The sequence below is a fragment of the Lampetra fluviatilis genome, chromosome 64 (genome assembly GCF_964198595.1).
Source record: "Lampetra fluviatilis chromosome 64, kcLamFluv1.1, whole genome shotgun sequence".
Classification (NCBI taxonomy): domain Eukaryota; kingdom Metazoa; phylum Chordata; class Hyperoartia; order Petromyzontiformes; family Petromyzontidae; genus Lampetra; species Lampetra fluviatilis.
In genome coordinates, this window is record NC_136338.1 from 2,702,751 (window position 1) to 2,727,726 (window position 24,976).

The window sequence follows — 24,976 nt, forward strand, 5'->3', positions numbered from 1 at the left end:
ACCATAAACTACACTATATACGACACTACAGACTACAGACTACATTATACACTACACTATACACTATACACTACACACTACACTATACACTACACTATACACTACACATTACACTACAGACTACACTATATACTACACTACAGACTACAGACTACACTATACACTACACTATACACCATAAACTACACTATATACTACACTACAGACTACAGACTACACTATACACTACACTATACACTACACTATACACTACACTATACACTACAGACTACACTATACACTACACTATACACTACACTATACACTACACTATAGACTACACTACACCACTATACACTACACTACACACTACACTATACATTATACACTATACACGACATACTATAGACTACACTATATACTACACTACAGACTACAGACTACACACTACACTATACACTACACTATACACTACACTACACACTACACTATACACTACACGGCGTGTTGTGCCCCCTCCCCCCCACCAGGTGAGCTGCCGGCACGCCCCCGGGTGGGCGTGCGTGACGCGCGACCGTGACGCGGACCTCCTGGCGGTGCGCGACCGCTCGCTGCTGCTCAGCAAGCAGGGCACGTGGGTCGTGGTGCGACACTTCGAGCGCAAGTACCCGAGCTCGTGGCGGCGCGCAGAGACCGGGCGAAGCCTCGCCTCGCTCTGCGCAGGTGAGACGCGTGGGGAGCGTACGGCAGTGGCGTCGTGTCTGGAGGTCGACCAAAATTTTGTTTCGGTTTTGACGCCGAAAGTTGGTAAATGGCCTCTTTCGGAAAACTTTTGGTTTCGGCCGAAAGTTCATTTGTAACTTTCGGTTTTGGCCGAAAGTAATTTTTTTGCTTTTGGTCTGGTTTCGGTTTCGGCCGACTACATTATCAGTGGTGTAGTAACTACATTATCAGTGATTACATTATCAGTGGCGTAGTGACTACATTGCCACTGGTTCTTCACGTTCTGTAGATGTAGATGCCACTGGTTCTTAATGTTCTGCAGATGTAGATGCCACTGGTTCTTAATGTTCTGCAGATGTAGATGCCACTGGTTCTTCACGTTCTGCAGATGCCACTGGCTCTTCATGTTCTGTAGATGTAGATGCCACTGTTCCTTCACGTTCTGCAGATGTAGATGCCACTTTTTCTTCACGTTCTGCAGATGTTGATGCCACTGGTTCTTCACGTTTTGCAGATGTTGATGCCACTGGTTCTTCACGTTTTGCAGATGTAACTGATGATGCTCTTCCACACCCGTGGTTCTCCAGCACAGGGTTAACCAATGAGAAGTTGTTCTAGTTGCGGGGGAGGGGGGGGGTGACCATACTTCACCACACTGGTTGGTGGTGAAGGTTTGGGGTATTGCTCACCCGTGATGTTGGACATGGCCGGGAATCTAACTCGGGTAACCGAGGTCGTAATAAAGTGCTCTAACCACTCTAACCACTACACGACCGCTCCAAAGACAAAGAAAGACCCCCCCGTATAGCCTGAACAGACTGTTGGGGCAAGTGCTGTTAGCGAGCAGCACCTATGAAGGCCGGCACGGCACACGAGGGGGTGGGTGGCCAACACCACGCCCGGCCGCCTTTGTCTCCCCAGTGGCGATGTTTATTACACATCGCACGAGGTACTCATTTGAGGCTGAGTCGACCTAGGGGAGGCCCAGGACCGGTTCAGATGCTCGTCACTGATTTTAGCCGTGAGTGGGAATCGAACTCGCCAGGTTCGTAGCGCAGCGCGCTAACCGCTACACTACCGTTCCCCCCACACACACACAGACAAACGCACACACACACACACATCCGCACAGACATACACACACAGGCATATGTATACAAAGACCCCCGTATAGCCTTAACAGACTCTTGCGGCTATACAAGACAAGACAAAGATCCCCCGTATAGCCTCCACAGACATTTGGGGAAAGTGCTGTTCGTGAGCACATATGAAGGCCGGCTCAGACACACACACACACATCACAGGGACACAGAGACAAATTTTTAGACAAACGGATAGATGGACAGAGAGGCTGACACATATAGTGATGGATACACAGAGAAGTACACTCTATTTTTAATGTTACCAGGTAAGGCTCACTGAGCTACGTATCTCCTGGCCACAAATGATAGCAAAACGAATTTGCTCATCATCATCACGTGGCAATGTACAGCAGCCCAATACGCTAAACGCGTGCTGTTGATGATTTCAGTTTCAGTTTCATTCATTTGGTATAGCCCTGTGAGCCATTCGGCTCTTGAATCGGGTGCAACCGCAACAAACAAAAAACAAAAACATGAACAAGAAAACATCTTAAAGTGACTATGCGCAAAACAGAAAAATCCAGGAAAAAACTGCAAAGTCTTCCAGAAAAAAAGCACCGTACACCAACGCTGTGCAAAAATCCCAGTGGGATGCAAGTCAAACAACAAACACAAGACAACTTATACCTGTGAAGGGGGGTGGGGGGAAACCGGAGGACCCGGAGATTAAAATACTCGCCACCACGGGGGGAGAGAGAGAACACGCAAACTCCAAATATACAGCAGCAGGCGTCAGGGTTGGGGATCGAATCCAAGATCTCCTGTACACCAGGCGAGGTAGTTAACATCTCCTAGCCACCGTGATGATGATGAGAGACGCAAACTCCAAATATACAGCAGCAGGCGTCAGGGTCGGGGATCGAACCCACGACCTCCTGTACACCAGGCGAGGTAGTTAACATCTCCTAGCCACCGTGATGATGATGAGAGACGCAAACTCCAAATATACAGCAGCAGGCGTCAGGGTCGGGGATCGAACCCACGACCTCCTGTACACCAGGCGAGGTAGTTAACATCTCCTAGCCACCGTGGAGGACGTGCCGATTTAGAAGTTTGGAAGCGTCTGGTTTAAACAACAACAACAAAAAGAGAGGGACTACCCCCGTCTGACCTGTGATATTTATACGACTTGGAAACAAAGTCCCGTGCGCGGATATAATAAATAATAAAATAATTGTACATCCTTTATAGCCCGCGATGATTGTTCAGAGGTGAGCGTGGCGCGCAGTCGAGAGGAGGGAGACGTGAGCTCTTGCATTCTGTTCTCTCACGCAATCGGTCTCGCGCAATCGGTCTCGCGCAATCGGTCTCACGCAATCGGTCTCGCGCAATCGGTCTCGCGCAATCGGTCTCGCGCAATCTCATGCATTCACTCGACAAGAAATCTGACTCTCACGCAATCGGTCTCGCGCAATCGGTCTCACGCAATCTAATGCAATCACTTCCACGCACTCTCACGCAATCACTCTCACGCAATCACTCTCACGCAATCTCATGCTCTCACACCAGCTCACGAGACCGAGGTTCCATCTCGGAGCCAGGTCCACCTGCTCTTCTGCCCTTTACCGCGACTGCCCTTCTGCAATTGCCCCGTGACTAACCTGTTACTCTTCTTCTGTTACTGTTCCCTGACTGGCCTATCCCGTGACTGCACTTCCAGTAGTTACGGCCGCAACTGCGCGAACATCAGTCTCCGTTTGACTGCCCTTCCCTTGACTGCCCTTTCACGCGACGACCTTTTTGGCAATTGTAGCTGCGCCCCTCCCCCGTGATTACTCTCGTCACTGCCCTCTTGTCAGTCCACTCGGTGACTGCCCCTGCCATGACTGCCCTCCTGCGACTGCCCTTGTTGTGACCGCTCTCCCTGTTGTGACTGCCCGCAGAGCCACGGCCAACATACGAGGAGGAGGAGGAGGTTGAACTCCAGGTCAGGGCCAAGTACAAGGTGGCCCTGCCCAGCGACGAGGCCGAGTTGAGCAGCAACGAGACGATCACCCAGGTGTGGTCCTTACGCGCACGTGGCCTGCACACGTGGCCTGCACACGTGGCCTGCACACGTGGCCTGCACACGTGGCCTGCACACGTGGCCTGCACACGTGGCCTGCACACGTGGCCTGCACACGTGGCCTGCACACGTGGCCTGCACACGTGGCCTGCACACGTGGCCTGCACACGTGGCCTGCACACGTGGCCTGCACACGTGGCCTGCACACGTGGCCTGCACACGTGGCCTGCACACGTGGCCTGCACACGTGGCCTGCACACGTGGCCTGCACACGTGGCCTGCACACGTGGCCTGCACACGTGGCCTGCACACGTGGCCTGCACACGTGGCCTGCACACGTGGCCTGCACACGTGGCCTGCACACGTGGCCTGCACACGTGGCCTGCACACGTGGCCTGCACACGTGGCCTGCACACGTGGCCTGCACACGTGGCCTGCACACGTGGCCTGCACACGTGGCCTGCACACGTGGCCTGCACACGTGGCCTGCACACGTGGCCTGCACACGTGGCCTGCACACGTGGCCTGCACACGTGGCCTGCACACGTGGCCTGCACACGTGGCCTGCACACGTGGCCTGCACACGTGGCCTGCACACGTGGCCTGCACACGTGGCCTGCACACGTGGCCTGCACACGTGGCCTGCACACGTGGCCTGCACACGTGGCCTGCACACGTGGCCTGCACACGTGGCCTGCACACGTGGCCTGCACACGTGGCCTGCACACGTGGCCTGCACACGTGGCCTGCACACGTGGCCTGCACACGTGGCCTGCACACGTGGCCTGCACACGTGGCCTGCACACGTGGCCTGCACACGTGGCCTGCACACGTGGCCTGCACACGTGGCCTGCACACGTGGCCTGCACACGTGGCCTGCACACGTGGCCTGCACACCCACACAACACGAGTTCCCCGTGTGAAGTGCGCGCTCTCTGCAACACAAATTCACACACGCCCGGCTCACGGTGCCCTGTGCAAGTGAGGGCCTATCCCGTATACTCGATGCGGTGTGCCGGTTGCGGATATTTGTTCGTTGTTGTTGTTGTTGTTGTTTTCCCGGGTCACTTACCCCGGGCAGACCCAGCTGGAATTAAGTCCACGGCGGTCGTCCTTCCCAGGACTGTCCAGGCTCAAAGCCAGCTTAGCTTCCGAGATTTGGCGCATTCCAATTGAATTGCTGCCATGGTGACTATGAGATGTTGACTACCTCGCCTTGTATTCAGGAGGTCGTGGGTTCGATCCCGACCCTGACGCCTGCTGCTGCTGTATATTTGGAGTTTGCGTCTCTCATCATCATCACGGTGGCAAGGAGATGTTGACTACCTCGACTGGTATACAGGAGGTCGTGGGTTCGATCCTGATCCCGACCCTGACACCTGCTGCTGTATATTTGGAGTTTGCATCTCTCATCATCATCACAGTGGCTAGGAGATCTTAACTTCCTCGCCTGGTATACAGGAGGTCGTGGGTTCGTTCCCAACCCTGACGCCTGCTGATGTATATTTGGAGTTTGCGGTGTCTCTCTCTCCTCGTGGTCGTGTGGATTTTTCTCCGGGTCCTGCGGTTTCCCCCTCCACATTTAGAAACACGCGTTTAGAGCATTTGGCTGCTTTACAATTTCCACGCGATGATGAGAAGCCATTTCGTTGAGCTGTCGTTCGTGATTTGTGGCCAGGTCACTTCTAAGAAAGAGCTGCATAGCTCAGTGGGGGCTTACCTGGCAAAATACAAGTCGTGTTTTAATAGTGCAGTAGGCACCACTACTTCTGTTATCAGTTTGACGCTTTTCAAATGAAGGTTAAGATCACCATTGGAACCTCATTTGCCAGTAAAAATATGATAATTGTTTTTTTACCCTTCTATCTGGCAACAAAACTGACACCTTTTTTTACAAGGAGTCATGTTCACATAGACCACAATACCTGCAGTCATAATGCAAATGAGGTTCCAATGGTGTAAATGCTTACCCCGAGCTCTCATACTCTGATGGTGCATTGTCTTTGAGTTGTGCGCCTTTTGGCGTCATCTGGTCCAACACCATGTGAGACTAGGCTCTAAGGAAAGCTGTCTCGGGTGTGGACCAATCAACTTCAAGGACAGTGCATACATTATCAGAGTTATGTTTTTGGTTTGCATTATGACTGCAGGTATTGTGGTCTATGTAAACATGACTCCTTGTAAAAAAAAGGTGTCAGTTTTGTTGCCAGATAGAAGGGTAAAAAAACAATTATGAAGGTTAAGATCGTCAATATATTACCTATGTCGGATTGTCTGTCTGTAACGGAGGGTTCACAATAACTCTGACACTGGGGAGACAAAGGCGGCCAGGCGTGATGATGGCCACCAGATTGCGCGCAGTGAACCGGCCTTCGTTGGTGCTCGCTGAAACCTCCGATTTGCACCGTTGGCTACGTACGATGCGAAAGAAGTTCAACATACAGTACATACACAGAGACTCACAGAGACACCAATAGAATAGCACAGGTGACTACGTACGGTGCGAAAAAAATTCAACATACAGTACATACACAGAGACTCACAGAGACACCCATAGACACCCACAGATACACCCATAGATTAGCACAGGTGACTACGTACGGTGCGAAAAAAGTTCAACATACAGTACATACACAGAGACACCCACAGAGACACCCACAGAGGCACCCATAGATTAACAGGGTTGTCTACGAACGGTGTAAATAAGTTCAACACACATACACGTACACACACAGAGACCCACAGAGGCACCCATTGAAACCCACAGAGACACCCATAGATTAGCAGGGTTGCCCCGATAATTTATAAACGGGTATACCGAGGGTCCTTTGTCGTTTTAATGCTTTCCAACTTATGGTTGGCAAGCGTGAACGCGTCAACTCTGTCCGTCCGTGGGTGTCTATGGGTCTCTGCGTGAGTCTATGGGTCTCTGTGTGAGTCTATGGGTCTCTGTGTGAGTCTATGTGTCTCTGTGCAAGTCTATGGGGCTCTGTGTGAGTCTATGGGTCTCTGTGAGTTTATGGGTCTTTGTGTGAGTCTATGTATTTCTGTGTGAGTCTATGGGTCTCTGTGCGAGTCTATGGGTCTCTGTGTGAGTCTATGGGTCACTGTGTGAGTCTGTGTCTGTGCGCGAGTCTATGGGTTTCTGTGCGAGTCTATGTATGTATGGTGAACTTCTTTCGCACCGTACGTAGCCAACCGTGCAAATCGGAGGTGCCAGAATGAGTCGTGCTCCCATTTGGGACTTGTACCCTTTGGGGGTGCTGGACAGAGCCCATTTAAGAAACGCAACGCCTTCCGTCAATAACATCGTGGCCTTAAAATAAATGCGTAACGATGGCCTCTTCTTCATAGCACGTAGGGAGGTAGAGACATTCCACTCTAACACCTCCCTGGCCTCTCCACGTGCTGCGAGGAAGGAGCATTGCTCCAACGTGCCGAGGTGGATCATCGACTGCACCACCGACAACACAGTAACGGCAGCGGCCGCATCGTCACCACCGACATAATCTGTTTAAAAATTTACAAAAATCATTGGGGAACCCCCCCCCCCCCCCAAAACGTGGAAGAACTGAAAAATCAACGGTTAAACAAACAAACAAAAAGTAATTGACAAACGCGTGTTGGAAAACGTAATTTTTTTTAATTACATAATCCATGCACGCGCCCGATTTTTTTTCCTTGTTCTTACCAATTTTAATAATAATAATAATACAAAATCCATGCACGCGCGCGATTTTTCTTACTTGTTGTCACCAATTTTTTTTTCCCCCCTCGCTTCGTCGAACGCTAAAAAACCTTTTTCCTTTCATTGTTGCATTGTCGCCGAGACGATTGCCAGAGGCACTTCGAGTCGCCGGCTCGCCCAGCGGCGGTCCCTGAGGGTCGGCTCGAGAAAGTCGTTTTGGAATCATGAAATTTATTTTTTGAACTTGGCTTCCAAGCGGCGTGTGTCCGGCGATTTACCAATTCCCACAAAAAAGCTCGGACGCAACCTTTTCTTTTTTGCGTTGTAACTCACGGCCAGGGCGATCGCAGCGATGTGAAGATCATACGATATACACGTAGCAACGCACGTTCGAACGTAAGCTGAACTCTCATTCTGTGTCTTCAAGTAGAATGTATATATATAAACAGGCTTATGATTATAGTAGGTTTTGACCCTTTCAACTGGTACAAAACTGACACCTTTATACAAGGCATCATGTTTGCAATAACCACAACACAAGCAGTCAAAATGCAAACAAAAAGAAACAACTCTGATAATGATAATGATATGCACTGTCCTTGAAGTTGATTGGTCCACACCCGAGACAGCTTTTATTAGAACCTAGTCTCCATTGGTGTTGTTTCTTTTTGTTTGCATTTTGACTGCTTGTGTTGTGGTTATTGCAAACATGATGCCTTGTATAAAGGTGTCAGTTTTGTACCAGTTGAAAGGGTAAAAACCTGCTATATTTTGCCACTGGTAAATGAGGTCTCATAGGCTTATGATTAGTCAATCAGCCTACGGGCAGTCCTCGACATACGAGCGTAATTCGTTCCTGGGACCCGTACGTAAGTTGAACGGTTCGTGAGTCGGAACACAGACAGGAACTCGTCTGTTTACGAATGAGTTAGGTTCTAGAGGTCTCTGTTCGAAAGTCGATTTGTCCCAACTTTACTCCTGTCCATTCCAAACATGTTGTGCAGCGTGTACGCTAAACATGGTGGGATGGCTTGAAACGTTGTATAATCTCCTGCAGATGTAGATGCCACTGGTTATTATTGTCTGCAGATGTAGATTCCACTGGTTCTTCACGTTCTGCAGATGTAGATGCCACTGGTTCTTCACGTTCTGCAGATGTAGATGCCACTGGTTCTTCACGTTCTGCAGTTGAAGATGCCACTGGTTCTTCACGTTCTGTAGATGTAGATGCCACTGGTTTTTCACGTTCTGCAGATGTAGATGCCACTGGTTCCTTACGTTCTGCAGATGTAGATGCCACTGGTTCTTCACGTTCTGTAGATGTAGATGCCACTGGTTCCTTGTTCTGCAGATGTAGATGCCACTGGTTCTTCACGTTCTGTAGATGTAGATGCCACTGGCTCTTCATGTTCTGCAGTTGTAGATGCCACTGGTTCCTTGTTCTGCAGATGTAGATGCCACTGGTTCCTTGTTCTGAAGATGTAGATGCCACTGGCTCTTCACGTTCTGCAGATGTAGATGCCACTGGTTCTTCACGTTCTGCAAATGTAGATGCCACTGGCTTTTCATGTTCTGCAGATGTAGATGCCACTGGTTCTTCACGTGGCATCTACATGACATACGGACCAGGTTTTGTTAGTATCTCTGAAAGTTCGTAAGTCGAATGCTCGTAAATAAAGGAGTCCCTGTAATCGACGTTATTTAAATGCCCACACACGTCAAACACTCACTCCCAGCACGAGGCCTGCTCGCTACATCTCAAGGAGGATCGTTCAGCCGGACAAAAAAGTGACACAGTGCATTTTGCAAGCGAGAGTTCGCGTTTTAAGTCAATGCTAAACAACAAACACCAGATGACGCCAAAAGGCGCCTTTTGGCGTCATCAGGTCCAACACCATGTGAGACTAGGCTCTAAGGAAAGCTGTCTCGGGTGTGGACCAATCAACTTCAAGGACAGTGCATACATTATCAGAGTTATGTTTTTTGTTTGCATTACGACTGCAGGTATTGTGGTCTATGCAAACATGACTCCTTGTAAAAAAGGTGTCAGTTTTGTTGCTAGATAAAAGGGTAAAAAAACAATTATCATAATAGTAGGTTTTTACCCTTTTAACTGGTACAAAACTGACACCTTTATTCAAGGCATCATGTTTGCAATGACCACAACACAAGTAGTCAAAAAAGCAAACAAAAAAAAGCAACTCTGATAAGGATGATAATATGCACTGTCCTTGAAGTTGATTGGCCCACACCCGAGACGGCTTTCTTTAGAGCCTAGTCCCCATTGGTGTAGGGCCAGATGACACCACACAACAATTATCATATTTTTTCTTCTGGCAAGTGAGGTTCCAATGGAACAAACACAAATATTTCATGGAATCTAGTTCGTAAGTGCGGGTGTTCATAAGCCGAGGACTATCTGTATTGGCTTTCCAAATTAATGGTATCCAGCAAGTCAGCAAGTTTATTTGGGGTAATGTCCATTGAGCTAAGATTCTATCTATCAATGGAAACCCGGCCAAAGTGACAGGTACGTTACGTGGGAAGGGAGGGTTTACATGGGGCTGTATAAAGCCGCTGGTAGGACGGTAGCCAGCACACTACATGGGAAGCGAGGGTTTACAGGGGCTGGTACGACGGTGGCAGCTTTTGGCTCGCCATCGCACAAAGATACTCACGGCATCACGCGCTTTCAGATGCAGCCGTCTGGAACGCTCTCTTCCCTCCCGATATTCGGAAGTCGCTTTGAGCTGTGCAACTTTTGAATCATCGTCGTTTAGATTGCCAAACTCATTTCTTGAGAACTGCTTTTTGTGTTCAGTTTGTGTGTCCTTCCCCCGCACCCCCGATTGGCCACGGTTGACTACGTATGGTGCGAATGAAGTTCAACACACACACATTGTTTAGTTTGTTGACTTCCCCCCGCAACTCCGATTGGCCACGGTTGGCTACGTACGGCGCGAACGAAGTTCAACACACAAACATACACGCATGGGAAGAGAGGCTTTACGGAGGCCGCGTTGAACAAAAGCAGGGACATTTCATAAACATGGCTAAAACAAAACACGAAAAAAAACAACCGTCACTGTGTACAATGGAAATGTTGAAAGCAATCCAAAATAACGTCACCCGTGGCATGGGGGAGAGGAGCTCACGTGTGGCAATTAGAATGCATTTTCTAACGGCATTATTTTAGCGAGCAAATATAAAAGACCACTCTGGGCCGGTTTCAACTTTCTGTAGGCTCATCAGCAGAGTCAGACTCGTTCGGCAAAATATCCCCACTGCACTGCCGGACGTTATTCGCAAGGGCACTGGCAATCGAACACATTTGTGCTCCTCCATAGAATGCAAACAAGATATAAACATGAGCAAAATTAACATTGTTTGGCTACGCGCGTGTGTGTGTGTGGATAGCATAGCAGTTAGCGCTACGCTGCGCTACGAACCCGGCGACCTGAGTTCGATTCCCGCTCACGGCCAACACCAAGCGACGATTTATCTGATTCGGTCCTGGTCCTCCCCTAGGTCGACTCAGCCTCAAATGAGTACCTGGTGCGGTGTGCAGTAAACATCGCCACTGGGGAGACAAAGGCGGTCGGGCGTGGCGCTGGCCACCCACCCCCTCGTGTACCGTTCCGGCCTTCATAGGTGCTTGCTAACAGCACTTGCCCCTACAGTCTGTGAAGGCTATACGGGGGATCTAAAATCTTTGTCGGATCAAACCGGAGAACCCGGAGCAAACCCCTCCACGCACACGAGAAGGGGATGAGGAGCGGCGGGGGGGGGGGTGTGTAACACGCGAAGTCACCGCACAGATAGATCCAAGAATCCGCTGAGGCAAAGGCCAATTCCTGTCCGCCTGGAATGTGACTGGTAATTGATTTGAGGCGCTTCCTGCTTTTGTCTTTGTGTGTCGGGGTGGGGATACTTTCCTTCCTGAGGGCCCAATAAGGGCTCTCCAATACCTTTTGACTGGGGCCAGACATCCAAAGCGGGCACCTTTCCGCAATTGTCGAATACTCGCTGCGAAAAACTACCAAATTCTAGATTTGAAGCTATCGTGACTGCAAGGATTCATATTTTTGGGTTTTTTCGGTAAAGTCACGTAGGTAAAAAAATGTAAACTAAAATTAATAAAAGTTAAATAAAAATAAAATAAAAATCACGACGTTTCGGAAAATGTTTGCGCGCGTGGACAGAGGGCCCAATAAACGCTCTCCAATACCTTTTGGCTGGGGCCAGACATTCAAACCGGGCACCTTTCACAATTGTCGAATACTCGCTGCGAAAACTCCCCAATGTTTGCGCGCGTGGACAGAGGGCCCAGCGAGGGCTGTCCCAATACCTTTTGGCTGGGGCCAGACATCCAAAGCGGGCACATTTCACAATTGTCGAATACTCGCTGCGAAAACTACCAAATGTTTGTGCGCGTGGAGAGATGGGGCACAGTGCCCCGATTTTTTTTTTCTTGAGCTGTGTGTGTGTGTGTTTTATTATGGTGGCCTTAAAGCGCACCTAGCCTGGCACGAGCGCCGTGGTGACGTCGCCGCCACATTGTGGAGAATGGCGATTGTTGTTGTTGTTGTGTGTGCGCGTGCATCCGCTAACCAGACGTGGCTCGCTCCTCTAGCCCGCCATGAGCCTCTACGCCGAGCTTCATCGCACCGCTCTAGCCCGACCACGATTCCCAATCGCCTCCGCTGATCTCGTCACGGAGCAAGAGACCATCGTCATCACGCGGCACTCCGACCGCCAACCTCGCAGCAGCAGTAGCAGCAGTAGCAGCAGCAGTAGCAGCAGCAGTAGTAGCAGCAGCAGCAGCAGTAGTAGCAGCAGCAGTAGCAGCAGTTGCAGCAGCAGCAGTAGCAGCAGCAGTAGCAGCAGCAGTAGCAGCAGTAGCAGCAGTAGTAGCAGCAGCAGTAGCAGCAGCAGTAGCAGCAGCAGTAGCAGCAGCAGCAGCAGCAAGCGGCGTTTGGCTGAGCCATTGAACGATGACGGTGACGGTGTCGTCGCGCGGCGCTTTCAGATGCGTTTTCTGCGGCCGTCTGGAACGCTCTTCCCTTCCGTTATTAGGAAGCCGCTGGGAGCTACGCAACTTTAAAATCGTCACCATCGAAATCGGACAAACTCATTTTCTTTTGCGCTGCATTGCTCCGATTGGCACAGTTGGCTACGTACGGTGCGAAAGAAGTTCAACCTATAGCCACACAGATCGCCGAACGCAGCAGCACCGAGCTACTGAAACTCAGCCCTCAAATGTCCGTCACGTGGCACAGTCTAAACCGCGACCGTTACTTCTTATTGCTCTTATAGCTTGAATAATTGAGGCGATGTGTTGGAGTCTGCGTGTTCTATACCCCCGTACAGTAAAACCTTGAGTTGCGAGCATAATTCGTTCCCGGAAACGTGTCTGTAATCCAAAGCACTCGTATATCAAAGCACTCGTATATCAGTTGTGATCACGTGACGCTCGGTAGACAAAGCGTATGCTGCACGTACTACTCGTATTGCAAGACCTCGCTCGTTTATCAAATTAATATTTATTTAAAAATTTTGCTCGTCTTGCAAAACACTCGCAGACCAAGTTACTCGTAATCCAAGATTTTACTGTATATATATGTGGGGAGTTTGAATGTCCCCCTCCATAGCCTCCGCCCCCCCTGTTCTACAGAGCGTGTGTGTGTGAGTCAAAGGCGACCGGGCGTGGTGCTGGCCACCCATCCCCTTCCTCGCGCGCCGTGCCAGCCTTCATCGGTGGTGCTGCTGCTTCTCGCTAACAGCACTTGCCCCAACAGTCTGTTGGGGCTACACGGGGGTGTCGTAGTCTTTGTCTTTGGTGTCGGTCTGTGGGGAGCGGTGGTGCAGCGGTTAGCGCTACAGAACCCGGCGACCCGAGTTCGATTTCCCGCTCACGGACAACACCGGGTGACGAATATCTGAACCGGTCCTGGACCTCCCCTAGGTCGACTCGGCCTCAAATGGAGTACCCGGTGTGGTGTGTAAACATCGCCACTGGGGAGACAAAGGCGGTCGGGCGTAGTAGCTGCCCACCCACCCCCAATGCGTGCCGTGCCGGCCTCCATAGGGTGCTGCTCGCTAACAGCACTTGCCCCAACAGTCTGTTGAGGCTACACGGGGGATCTTTGTCTTTGTGTTAGTCCGTGTGAGTGGAGTCCGCGTGCGTGTTCGCTCTCCCCTGCGGCCGTGTGGATTGTTCTTAGAGTTCCCCTCCCATGCTGTTCCCTCCTCCGCCGAAAAGTGTGCACTCAATTATAACACTGGTCAACATACTTTTTCTGGCGTCAGGTATTCCAACGGTTTTAAAGTAATTTGGGGGTGCTGATTCCAAATCTGGCATCAGTTTTTGACTATCACATCAGGTTTTTGAGATATCAAATATTGAATTTTCAATGAAAACTGCAGAAGAAAAATATTAAATAAATGTGGATATCTACATAAAATTATATTATAAACACGCTATCCTAAAAATACAGCACCATATTTGAACACTAAAGCAGTCACTGACTCGCAACAACTTGCAATCATAAGTAACAGAGTTAATTTCGGGTAAAATCAATGAAAGTGGGGTATGCCGATAGCATAAAAATGAGATGTGATAGAGCAAATCTGAGATCAGATTTGGAATCAGCACCCTGAAATTAGTCTAAAACAGCTGCAAAATTCCAGGCCAGAAAAAAATGTTTCTTTTTTGTTGACCAGTGTTATTAAGTGCCTTCTTCATTAAATCCCCACGTACGGCGATGATGGCATTAAGCCATATTCTTTGGGTCTTTGGGTAAAAGTCACGTAGATAGGTTCAAAGCAAATATGTTCCGTTGCTTTCTTTGAACCTGTCGTCCGTGGCTTTACCGAAAGACCCAATGAACATGAATCCCTGCAGTCACGAAAGCTTTTAAGTGGAAACTTTAAGCCACTTCGATGAGCCATCACGCGTGGCCAGGTCGCATCTCTGGCGGCGCTCGCAAGCTTCCGCGGGCTTTTACGTGGTCACATAAAACTATTCAAGTGTTCGGTCGAAATCAATTTGAAAACCCCAAAAATATGACGGGTTAGTTGCGGCCCATCAACTCACCACGGTGGAGGAGCAGCTTTAACCACGGGCGGCTGAGCCTAGATTCGAACCCAGGCTCTAAGCAGGTCAGAAGGGCGAATCCTATAAAGGACAAGCAGGTCCACTTGTGCAAAGGATGCTGAGGGTACTGATCACGGTGCCCTACTGAGTGAACGCTTCGCCGTGCCTGTTTGGTGAGGTTACAGGTTGCACAGCAGCCCATTAATTATTTGATAATGCCATCATTAAGGGCGCCACGGTGGGTAGGAGATGTTAACTACCTCGCCTGGTGTACAGGAGGTCGTTGGTTCGATCCTGACTCTGACGCCTGCTGCTGTATATTTGGAGTTTAGAGAGAGAGAGGGAGGGAAAGGAGAGAGAGAGAGCTAAGAGGAGAGAGTCAGACAGGGCAAGCCCCCCACACACACTACACACCCATACTCTCAGCCTTTTCCTCGATCAACCCCACCCCTATGTTTATAATTCCAATCAACTCCTCCCATCTCTCTCTCTCTCTTTCCCATTTCTCTTCCTCTCTCGCGGCTCTATTCATTCTCTCACGCACGCAACACGCGTAAACTCTTTCTTTCTTTCTCTCTCTCTCACACACACACACGTGCACACGTGTTGTTTTTCTACTGAACTAGCGAACGGGAGTCGAACTTTAGCATCGATAAGATACCGGGTATGTGGTGGACGTGTTGTTGGTCTGTTGGTCGAGCGCTGTTCGGATGGACTTGGGCGACGAGGTCACATTGTAAGTCGATCGTGGCGACTTCGACAAGATCCGGATTATCGTTGACATCCATTTGAACAGGCAACGCGCAAAAACAAGCGAGGAAATGCGATGGGTCAATGCGCTTATTTGTTTTGTTTTGTGAGATGGACGACACTTTGGTAGACGTTGCTGTATGATTCGATCGTTTGTGAGGATGTCGATGAAAGTGACCGGGAATGGCCGCATCGGTCAGCTATCGAATAAGGGAGCAATGTGAGGATGATTATTATTGATGATGATGATTAGCGTTATTGTCATCATACGCTTCTTACTTGGCTTGTGAGATGGTCAACATTTGATTGGTGCTACCGAAGAGAAACGGTTGCGAATGTTTGGGGTTCTAAAATAATTCGTTGTTTTATTTTTAAGTGAAAAGGGATCAAACGGGCCAGAGTTAATTGACAGTTTTTAGAGTTGCGTGATTGATATTTAATTAAAGGGACTGGGTATGGTAACAATCGATCAGCTATAGAATAAGGGGGTGTGTAAGGATGATTATTAACCCTTAGCTTATGATGATTTTTATTATTGTATAAGTTATAAATATGTATTCACTGTTCATTGTCGTATCATAGTAATATAATGTACATTTTAATCTTGTATACTCATGCACGTGTGCGCGTGCGTTCGTACCCGTCTTAAGCTTACGGCGTATATGCGCACACTTTAACGGAGGCGTCATATGTTATCTTATTTAATTAGAGCTGGTTGTTTAAATGTAACTGTGTGCGCCCGTACCTCCGACTCGTGCGGTTGGCTACGTACGGTGCGAAAAAAGTTCAACACACACACTTACGTAGATGCCTCGTATGTTAACACGCGTCGTTTGTACGTCTCAAGAGTGGATATACTCCCCGTATTTGTGGAACTTTGATGTGAATGTGTGAATTAATACGGCTTAAACGACATTGTGTCAATAAGACGCGCTGTTTAGTCATTATATATAAACTGCATTTGTACGTACTGTAATTGCATGTAATTAGTGTACTGTATCATTATATATAGAATATGAATACCGTATCTCTTAAATACACATTGAGGAGTCGTCACACAAAGATCCCCCGTGTAGCCTTAACAGACTGTTGGGGCAAGTGCTGTTAGCGAGCACAGACACACGCACAGACACACACACGCACGCCTATTCCGCACACACATCAATGCATTCGCACATATGTACACAATCACCGTGAACACGTGTACCCGCTAAACAAACAGTGCACACGCATCTTCATCATCGCCGCTGTACGCATCCACATCTAAACACGGCGTGCATGTTCCTGCGAACTGTATTACCTAGCAGCACAAAGTGCCACCGCTCTTATAGCTGCTGAGTACGCGCGGAGACTTTACTTATCGGCGGGGGGGGGCGAGCGAAGTGCTATGCAAGTAGGGCCGTTGCCCGAAACGTCGCCTTTGTGTGTGCGCGTGTTAAAGTGGGGAGCGGTGGTGTAGTGGTTTGCGCTACGCTGCGCTATGAACCCGGCGACCCGGGTTCGATTCCCGCTCACGGCCAACACCCAGTGACGATTATCTGAATCGGTCCTGGGGCCTCCCCTAGGTCTACTCAGCCTGAAATGTGTACCCGGTGCTGTGTGTAAACATCGCCACTGGGGAGACAAAGGCGGTCGGGCGTGGTGCTGGCCACCCACCCCCTCGTGTGCCGTTCCGGCCTTCATAGGTGCTCGCTAACAGCACTTGCCCCTACAGTCCCTTAAGTCTACAACGGGGGATCTTTGTCTTTGTTCAAGTTAGCGAACACGTTGTAAGTCGCGATTCGAAGGGGACGTCGCAATCGGCATTCTGCACTTAGAGGGGCGTTCTGGCTCTCGATGTACCCGTGCACACTTCTAAGCACACGAGCGCGCTCCTGGCTGACACGCGCGTGCGTTGTTGGCATACTGCTCGTGGACTCTGCACTCACTCACGACCACCACCACCACCGCTACTACCTCTGCTGCCTTGTCACGATGGTCATCTTCGGCATCCTCGCCGCATTGGCTGCACTGGAGGTAAGCGAATATTTACGCGATCGAAGATGAATTATACTGAGCACACACGCGCACACGCACACGCACGCACACGGGCGCGCATGTTGGGGCAAATGTGTGCAGTTCACGGCACTCTGCTGGAATATTTTTTTCCACAACTTCTGGATGTCCGCCTGATGATGCTGGTTGTTTTGTAATTACCGGCGAAACGTTATGGTAGTGGAATTGTAAATGTTGTAGTGGGTTCTACTCTCTAACGCACAAGCGGTGATTGTGAATGTTGTAGTGGGTTTACTCTCTAACACACAGGCGGTGATTGTGAGTGTTGTAGTGGGTTTACTCTCTAACACACAGGCGGTGATTGTGAATGTTGTAGTGGGTTCTACTCTCTAACGCACAAGCGGTGATTGTGAATGTTGTAGTGGGTTTACTCTCTAACACACAAGCGGTGATTGTGAATGTTGTAGTGGGTTTACTCTCTAACACACAGGCGGTGATTGTGAATGTTGTAGTGGGTTTACTCTCTAACACACAGGCGGTGATTGTGAATGTTGTAGTGGGTTTATTCTCTAACACACAGGCGGTGGTTGTGAATGTTGTAGTGGGTTTACTCTCTAACACACAGGCGGTGATTGTGAATGTTGTAGTGGGTTTATTCTCTAACACACAGGCGGTGATTGTGAATGTTGTAGTGGGTTTATTCTCTAACACACAAGCGGTGATTGTGAATGTTGTAGTGGGTTTACTCTCTAACACACAGGCGGTGATTGTGAATGTTGTAGTGGGTTTACTCTCTAACACACAAGCGGTGTGCTGTACTCGTAACGAATTGGCCGTGGTGGCGGATTAAACGACACATTTATATTTACGCTATATAACCCAGAAACCTCTATTATAGATAATATTGACAATCAATCTACTATATATACGCTACTGGTTGTCATTTGGATGAACTTGACCCTGCCACGGAAATGTGGAATTTCCACCACCGGTCTTCTGGAGCAACCCAACGAAGTAATGTTGCTGACTTAATTAATGTTCGTTGACGGAACAACAACAAAACACTAAAAATGGTTGAAGGCGCTGCCCTGCAATTTCCTGTTCGTGTCACTGCTGTCGGAAGGACCTCCCGTTCGACTGCAGTAGTTTTTGCCCTTCACCGTAAACAAAAAAATGTACAATGTTAATAACTACATCGAGTCATCTTCTTGGTTCTTTCGGTAAAGTCACGTAGAAGGGAAGTAATAAAATAATAAAAATAAAACATAATAAAATAATTCTCACGACGTTTCGACGCTGTCGCCTCGACAGACCTGGTTTCACCTGAGGACGGCTGCTTGCGTTGTGGCCGAAACGTCGTGAGAATTAATTCATTATGTTGTACTTTTATTATTTTATTACTTCCCTTTTACGTGACTTTACCGAAAGAACCAAGAAGATGAATCCCTGCAGTCACGAAAGCTTTAAATCGAAACTACATCGAGTGTTTGATTAAACAAAGGAGGCCGCTCTCCTCCTATCTTCTAGTTACATGCTAATTTCTCACATTAACTTCACTAGCCCCGGCCACTTCTTTATGACCCTTGGGTTACACCCATTTCAAACCTTTTAAAAACAGTCTGCATCAGCAGCAGGCCACGCTTTCCCACCTGATGACGGACGCTTGTGTTGCGCCCGAAACGTCGTGCTTTATTTTATTTTTCTACCTACGTGACTTTTACCGAAAGAACCAAAGAGTATGGATTCCTGCAGTCACGAAAGCTTCAAATCAAGATTAAGTTGTGTACTTACGTCGCCCCGTACTTAATTTGTGTCTTCGATGATTTACCTTCTAAGATAATCTGTCCATATCTCGTACACCCCCAGGAAGGGCATCTCGTGCATCCCAGGTTACGAACCTCCGGTGTGGTGTACACCGCTGTTGTAGTGTATAGTGTAGCGTATGATCGCTTAGTGTATAGTGTAGTGCAGTGGTTCTTAGCCTGTGGTGCGTGCACCCCAGGTAAGGAACCACTGCGCTAGAGGGAGTTCCTCGAGAGGGCGCTGTACTTGGCCTACTCTTTCACGCCGGCCAGACGAATTTCGAAGACGTGGTAGCACACACACGTTGCCTCGTTTGAGCAGAGAGGCACACGTTTTGGCTTCACGTGTTTAGATAACGATCCCTGTAGCCTCAACAGACTGTTGGGATTAAGTGCTGTTAGCGAGTCGCACCTACGAAGGCCGGCACGGCACACGAGGAGGTGGGTGGCCAGCACCACGCCCGGCCGTCTTTGTCTCTCTCCGGGCTCAATCGACCTAGCGGGGATGCCCCCCGGGACCGGTTCAGACAATCGTCGCTGGCGTTGGCGGTGGTCGCGAGCGGGAATCGAACTCGGCTCGCCGAGGTCGTGGGGCAGCGCACTGATTTTTGAGACTGAGGCCGACGTAGAATAACCTCAGAATCGGAACATTTATTGAAACTGGAAGAATCCGCTGAGCTGTGAAGCTCTCTTAGGCAGATGCCCCGCGGAGTATAACGGCGACCTGGTGAATGCATCGCGAAAACTCGTTGCGCGAACGCCGCGCGTCAAGCGAAGTTTTATTTGTTGATTTCGTTATCGCTCAGAGAATTGTCCTTGAAAACCGTCGTGCGGCATTTTGCCGCGTTGCCGAGCGCTCGTTACGCCACGCGACGATTTGACGCGTCTTTGCGTCGGGTGGCGGAGGTGCCTCGAGACACAAATTTTGGCCACGACATTTTGCCGTGGCCTCCATCGCCCGACAAATAATTTGTGGATTGGCACGATTAGTAGCAGTAGCAGCAGCACGGTGCCACGGGGGCTATGAGATGTTAACCACCTCGCCTGGTATACAGGAGGTCGTGGGGTTCGATCCCGACCCTGACGCCTGCTGCTGTATATTTGGAGTTTGCGTCTCTCATCATCATCACGGTGGCTAGGAGATGTTGACTACCTCGTCTGGTATACAGGTAGTCGTGGGTTCGATCCCGACCCTGACGCCTGCTGCTGTATATTTAGAGTTTGCGTCTCTCATCATCATCACGGTGGCTAGGAGATGTTAACTACCTCGCCTGGTATACAGGTGGTCGTGGGTTCGATCACAACCCTGACGCCTGCTGCTGTATATTTGGAGTTTGCGTCTCTCTCTCTCTCACCCCGTGGTCGCGTGGATTTTTCTCCGGCGTTCCTCCGGTTTTTTCCTCCACATTTATAAACACGCGATTAGAGTATCTGACTGCTGTTAAACATTCTCACGCGACGATGATAAAAGCCACTTCGTTGAGCCGTCGTTTGTGATGGGCAGGTCGTTTTTGAATGAATACAAATAAAAGCTACGTAGCTCAGCGTGGCCTTATCTGGTCAAATATAAAATGGTTTAGGGGCCGTCCATAAATGATGTCACGCGATTTTGACGATTTTTGACCCCCCCCCCCCTCGTCACACGGCGTCACAAAAAGTCAGACCCTCTCCTCAAATATGACGTCACAAAGCTCTGCCCCCCCCCCCCCAAAATAAAACATGCTTCAAATCGCTTAAAACTATTGTCATTGTAGTGCGTATTTAATGCGCCCCTGAACTCTGATGTTGTAGGAGATAACATTTATCAAAAAGTCTATTTTATTAAGTAGAACGTGTTATCTATATTTATTTATAAAGTTGCGCATTTTGATGTGACGTCACATTTCTCAAACACCCCCTCCCCCCTCGTCACACATCGTCACAAATGTCTGACCCCCCCACCCCCCCTCGGTGCGTGACGTCATTTATGGACGGCCCCTTAGTTTAGATACTGGTCTTAATAGGAGAGATACAACACGTTTCTTGGAATTGAGCACACGTTGTGAAAGCTGTAGAAGGGTGATGACAGGTCGAGCAGTGAGAAGGAATGAGTGGAGGGAGTTGTGATCTGGAGTACTTTACACCATTTTTATATTAATATTTAAAATAGGTTTTAATGCATATATTTTAAATATTATGCGGTGTATAAATTACGTAAAATGCACCCGAATATCGCCATGTAGTATATAATGTACATTAAATACACAATAATACCGCTATAAAGTATACAATGTACATTAGATGCACAATAATACCACTACATAGTCTACAATGTACATTAGATGCACTAGAATACCGCTTTATAGTATACAATGTACATTAGATGCACAATAATACCACTACGTAGTATACAATGTACATTAAATGCACTAGAATACCACTACGTAGTATACAATGTACATTAGATGCACAATAATACCACTCCATAGTCTACAATGCACACTAAATGCACGATAATACCGCTACACAGTATACAATGTACATTAGATGCAAAAGAATACCACGACATAGACACACAGACACACACACACAGGCACACAGACACACACACAGGCACACAAACACACACATAGGCACACAGACACACACACAGGCACACAGACACACACATAGGCACGCACACACACACACAGGCACACAGACACACACACAGGCACACAGACACACACACAGGCACACAAACACACACATAGGCACACAGACACACACATAGGCACACAGACACACACATAGGCACACAGACACACACATAGGCACACAGACACACACATAGGCACACACACATACAGGCACACAGACACACACATAGGCACACAGAAAGACAACGTCTCTGTGTCGAGGCCTTAAATACAGAGAGAGGGGGGGGGGGGTGTTGGGGGAGAGGGGGAGTTGTGTGGAATTACTGCCCATAGCGGCCGGAGGAGAGAATGGACTTGTGAACAAGCACGGTAGAAAGCAAATTTATTTTTAAAAATATACTGGACTGGCCGTCCAGTAGATGTACCCATGTGCTTGTGTCCTATTCATAACATGGATGCTTCTCTCACACTCATGTCCGCACACCACCACCCATTCACCTACCTATCCAAATACCCACCCATTCGCTCAACAAATCAATTACTCACCCACCCACCCACTCGCTCACCCATCTACGCACTCACCCACTTACCCGCCCACCCACTCACTCATATGCTCACCCGCCCTTCCGTAAACTTGCTTGCTCACCCACTCTCCCGCCGACTCACCCATATACTCACCCTCCCATCAACTTTCCCACCCGCTCACCCACCTGCTCACCCACCCGCTCACCCACCGCTCACCCACCACCCTCCCACCCACTGCTCACCCACCCGCTCACCCACCGCTCACTCACCACTCTCCCACCCGCTCACCCACCACTCACCCACTGCTCACCCACCGCTCACCCACCACCCTCCCACCCACTGCTCACCCACCCGCTCACCCACCGCTCATTCACCACTCTCCCACCCGCTCACCCACCGCTCACTCACCACTCTCCCACCCGCTCACCCACCGCTCACCCACCCGCTCACCCACCGCTCACACACCACTCTCCTACCCTTGCAGAGAACGCATCCCATCCCTATCACCACCGCAGCCGCCTCCCCGACAACAACCACAACTCCAACAACAACAACAACCGCAACAACTACAACACCACCACCACCACCAACAACAACCACCACGGCCACAACCACGGCCGCGTCGACCCCAACGCCCCAGCCCGACTGCGGCGTCCACCACCTGACCGCGGATGTCTTCCTGCGCGGTGCGCTGCTTACGTGGTCGGCGGTCAGCCCCGGCTGCTCCTTCACCGCCCGCTACGTTGGGGAGGATGGGTTCGACTCTCAGCTGGCCGACTGCGATGCAGGAGGAGGAGGTGGAAAAGGTGGAGCAGGAGGAGGAAGAGAGGCCGCAGCAGCATCGGCTGCTGCTGCTGCTGCCACTGGCGCTGTCCCCATGTATTCGTGCCCTCTGAGTGACCTGCGACCGGGCAGCGCCTACAGAGTGGACGTGCGCCCCGCACGGGGCGTCGGCAGCGCTGCCAGTCTGCCCATCCGCACCGGTGAGTTCGCCGTGCGCTAGCGCGCGTGTGTGTCTGTGTGTGCGTACGTGTGTGTGTCTGCGTGTGTGTGTCTGCGTGTGTGTCTGCGTGCGTGCGTGTGTCTGCGTGTGTGTCTGCGCGGTGCATAAGCGATATTCATCGCAGCAGAACATCGCTCTGTAAGCCCCCCGGGCAAACGACAGTCCAGGCCCACGAGCGTCCCGCGGCGGATTCAGAGCGCGACGGCACGGTGGAACCCCACGCCGCTCGTTGCCCGTGGCGGTTGTTGGGTTTCTTTGTTGTTTCGATTTAAAGCTTTAGTGACTGCAGGGATTCATCTTCTTCACAATGCAAGCAGCCGTCCTCAGGTGAAGAACAGGTCTGTCGGAAAGACAGCGTCTTTCCGACAGACCTGTTCTTCACCTGTTTGACGACAGCTGTCTTTCCGACAGCCCTGTTCTTCACCTGAGGACGGCTGCTTGCGTTGTGGCCGAAACGTCGTGAGAATTGTATTTTATTATGTTTAATTTTTATTATTTTATTATTTCCCTTCTACGTGACTTTACCGAAAGAACCAAGAAAATGAATTCTTTGTTGTTCATCCTCTCGCCTTCTCTCGCCCGCTCCCGCACACCTGCGACCGCCTGGCTCCATCTGCTCCCGCTCGCCTGCGCCCGGCCGCCTGGTTCCACCCGCCGGCCCGCCCGCCCGCCAGTGCCCGAAGCCGTATCTCGGCTGCACGTCCTGCGCGACGCGACGACGGAACGCAGCCTCACGGTGTCGTGGCTCCCGCCGCCCGGCGCCGCCCACAGCTACGAAGTGCTCGCCGAGGCCAAGGAGCCCAACGGGCCCCCCGGCCGGGCCGTCGCCGAGGTAGTGGAGGCCGCCGCCGCGACCAACGCCGCCGCCGCCGTTGCCCTGCCGCTGACGGCCACCGTGGGCCGTCTGAGCCCGGGCACCAGATACGAGGTGTCCGTGCGGGCGCAAGCCGGGGACCGCCAGGGAGCGTGGGCGCGCGTCGAGGCCACCACGTGTGAGTTCACGCTTCTCCGCTCGCTCGTCTCTTCTCTGTGCGCGCGTGTTCGTGTGTGCGTGTTCATGCATGCGTGTTCGTGCACGTGTGATCGTGTGTGTAGACTCACACAGAGACCCATAGACTCACACAGAAACCCACAGACTCACACAGAGACCCATAGACTCACACAGAGACCCACAGACTCACACAGAGACCCATAGACTCGCACAGAAACCCACAAACTCACACAGAGACCCATAGACTCACACAGAGACCCACAGACTCGCACAGAGACCCATAGACTCACACAGAGACCCACAGACTCACACAGAGACCCATAGACTCACCTAGATACCCATAAACTCATCCAGAGACCCATAGACTCACCCAGAGACCCACAGACTCACTCAGAGACCCAAAGACTCACACAGAGACCCATAGACTCACACAGAGATCCATAGTCTCACACAGAGACCCATAGACTCACACAGAGACCCATAGACTCGCACAGAAACCCACAGACTCACACAGAGACCCATAGACTCACACAGAGACCCACAGACTCACACAGAGACCCATAGACTCGCACAGAAACCCACAAACTCACACAGAGACCCATAGACTCACACAGAAACCCACAGACTCACACAGAGACCCATAGACTCACACAGAGACC

At 50.2% G+C, this 24,976-nt stretch overlaps 1 protein-coding gene across 2 annotated transcripts in view; it reads left to right on the forward strand.

The window, feature by feature from the left end:
• The window catches only part of PTPRB (protein tyrosine phosphatase receptor type B), a 75,677-nt gene that overhangs the window by 8,752 nt on the left and 41,949 nt on the right, over positions 1-24,976 (forward strand). Inside the window, exons 3-6 of one of the 2 annotated variants that reach the window (XM_078882297.1) lie at positions 510-702; positions 3,728-3,843; positions 22,808-23,306; positions 24,001-24,318. In XM_078882297.1, coding sequence (XP_078738423.1) covers positions 510-702; positions 3,728-3,843; positions 22,808-23,306; positions 24,001-24,318 — 1,126 coding nt within the window. Of the gene's footprint in view, positions 1-509; positions 703-3,727; positions 3,844-15,151; positions 17,400-22,807; positions 23,307-24,000; positions 24,319-24,976 lie in introns of those variants that run through there. The other variant, XM_078882298.1, reaches the window with a different exon arrangement.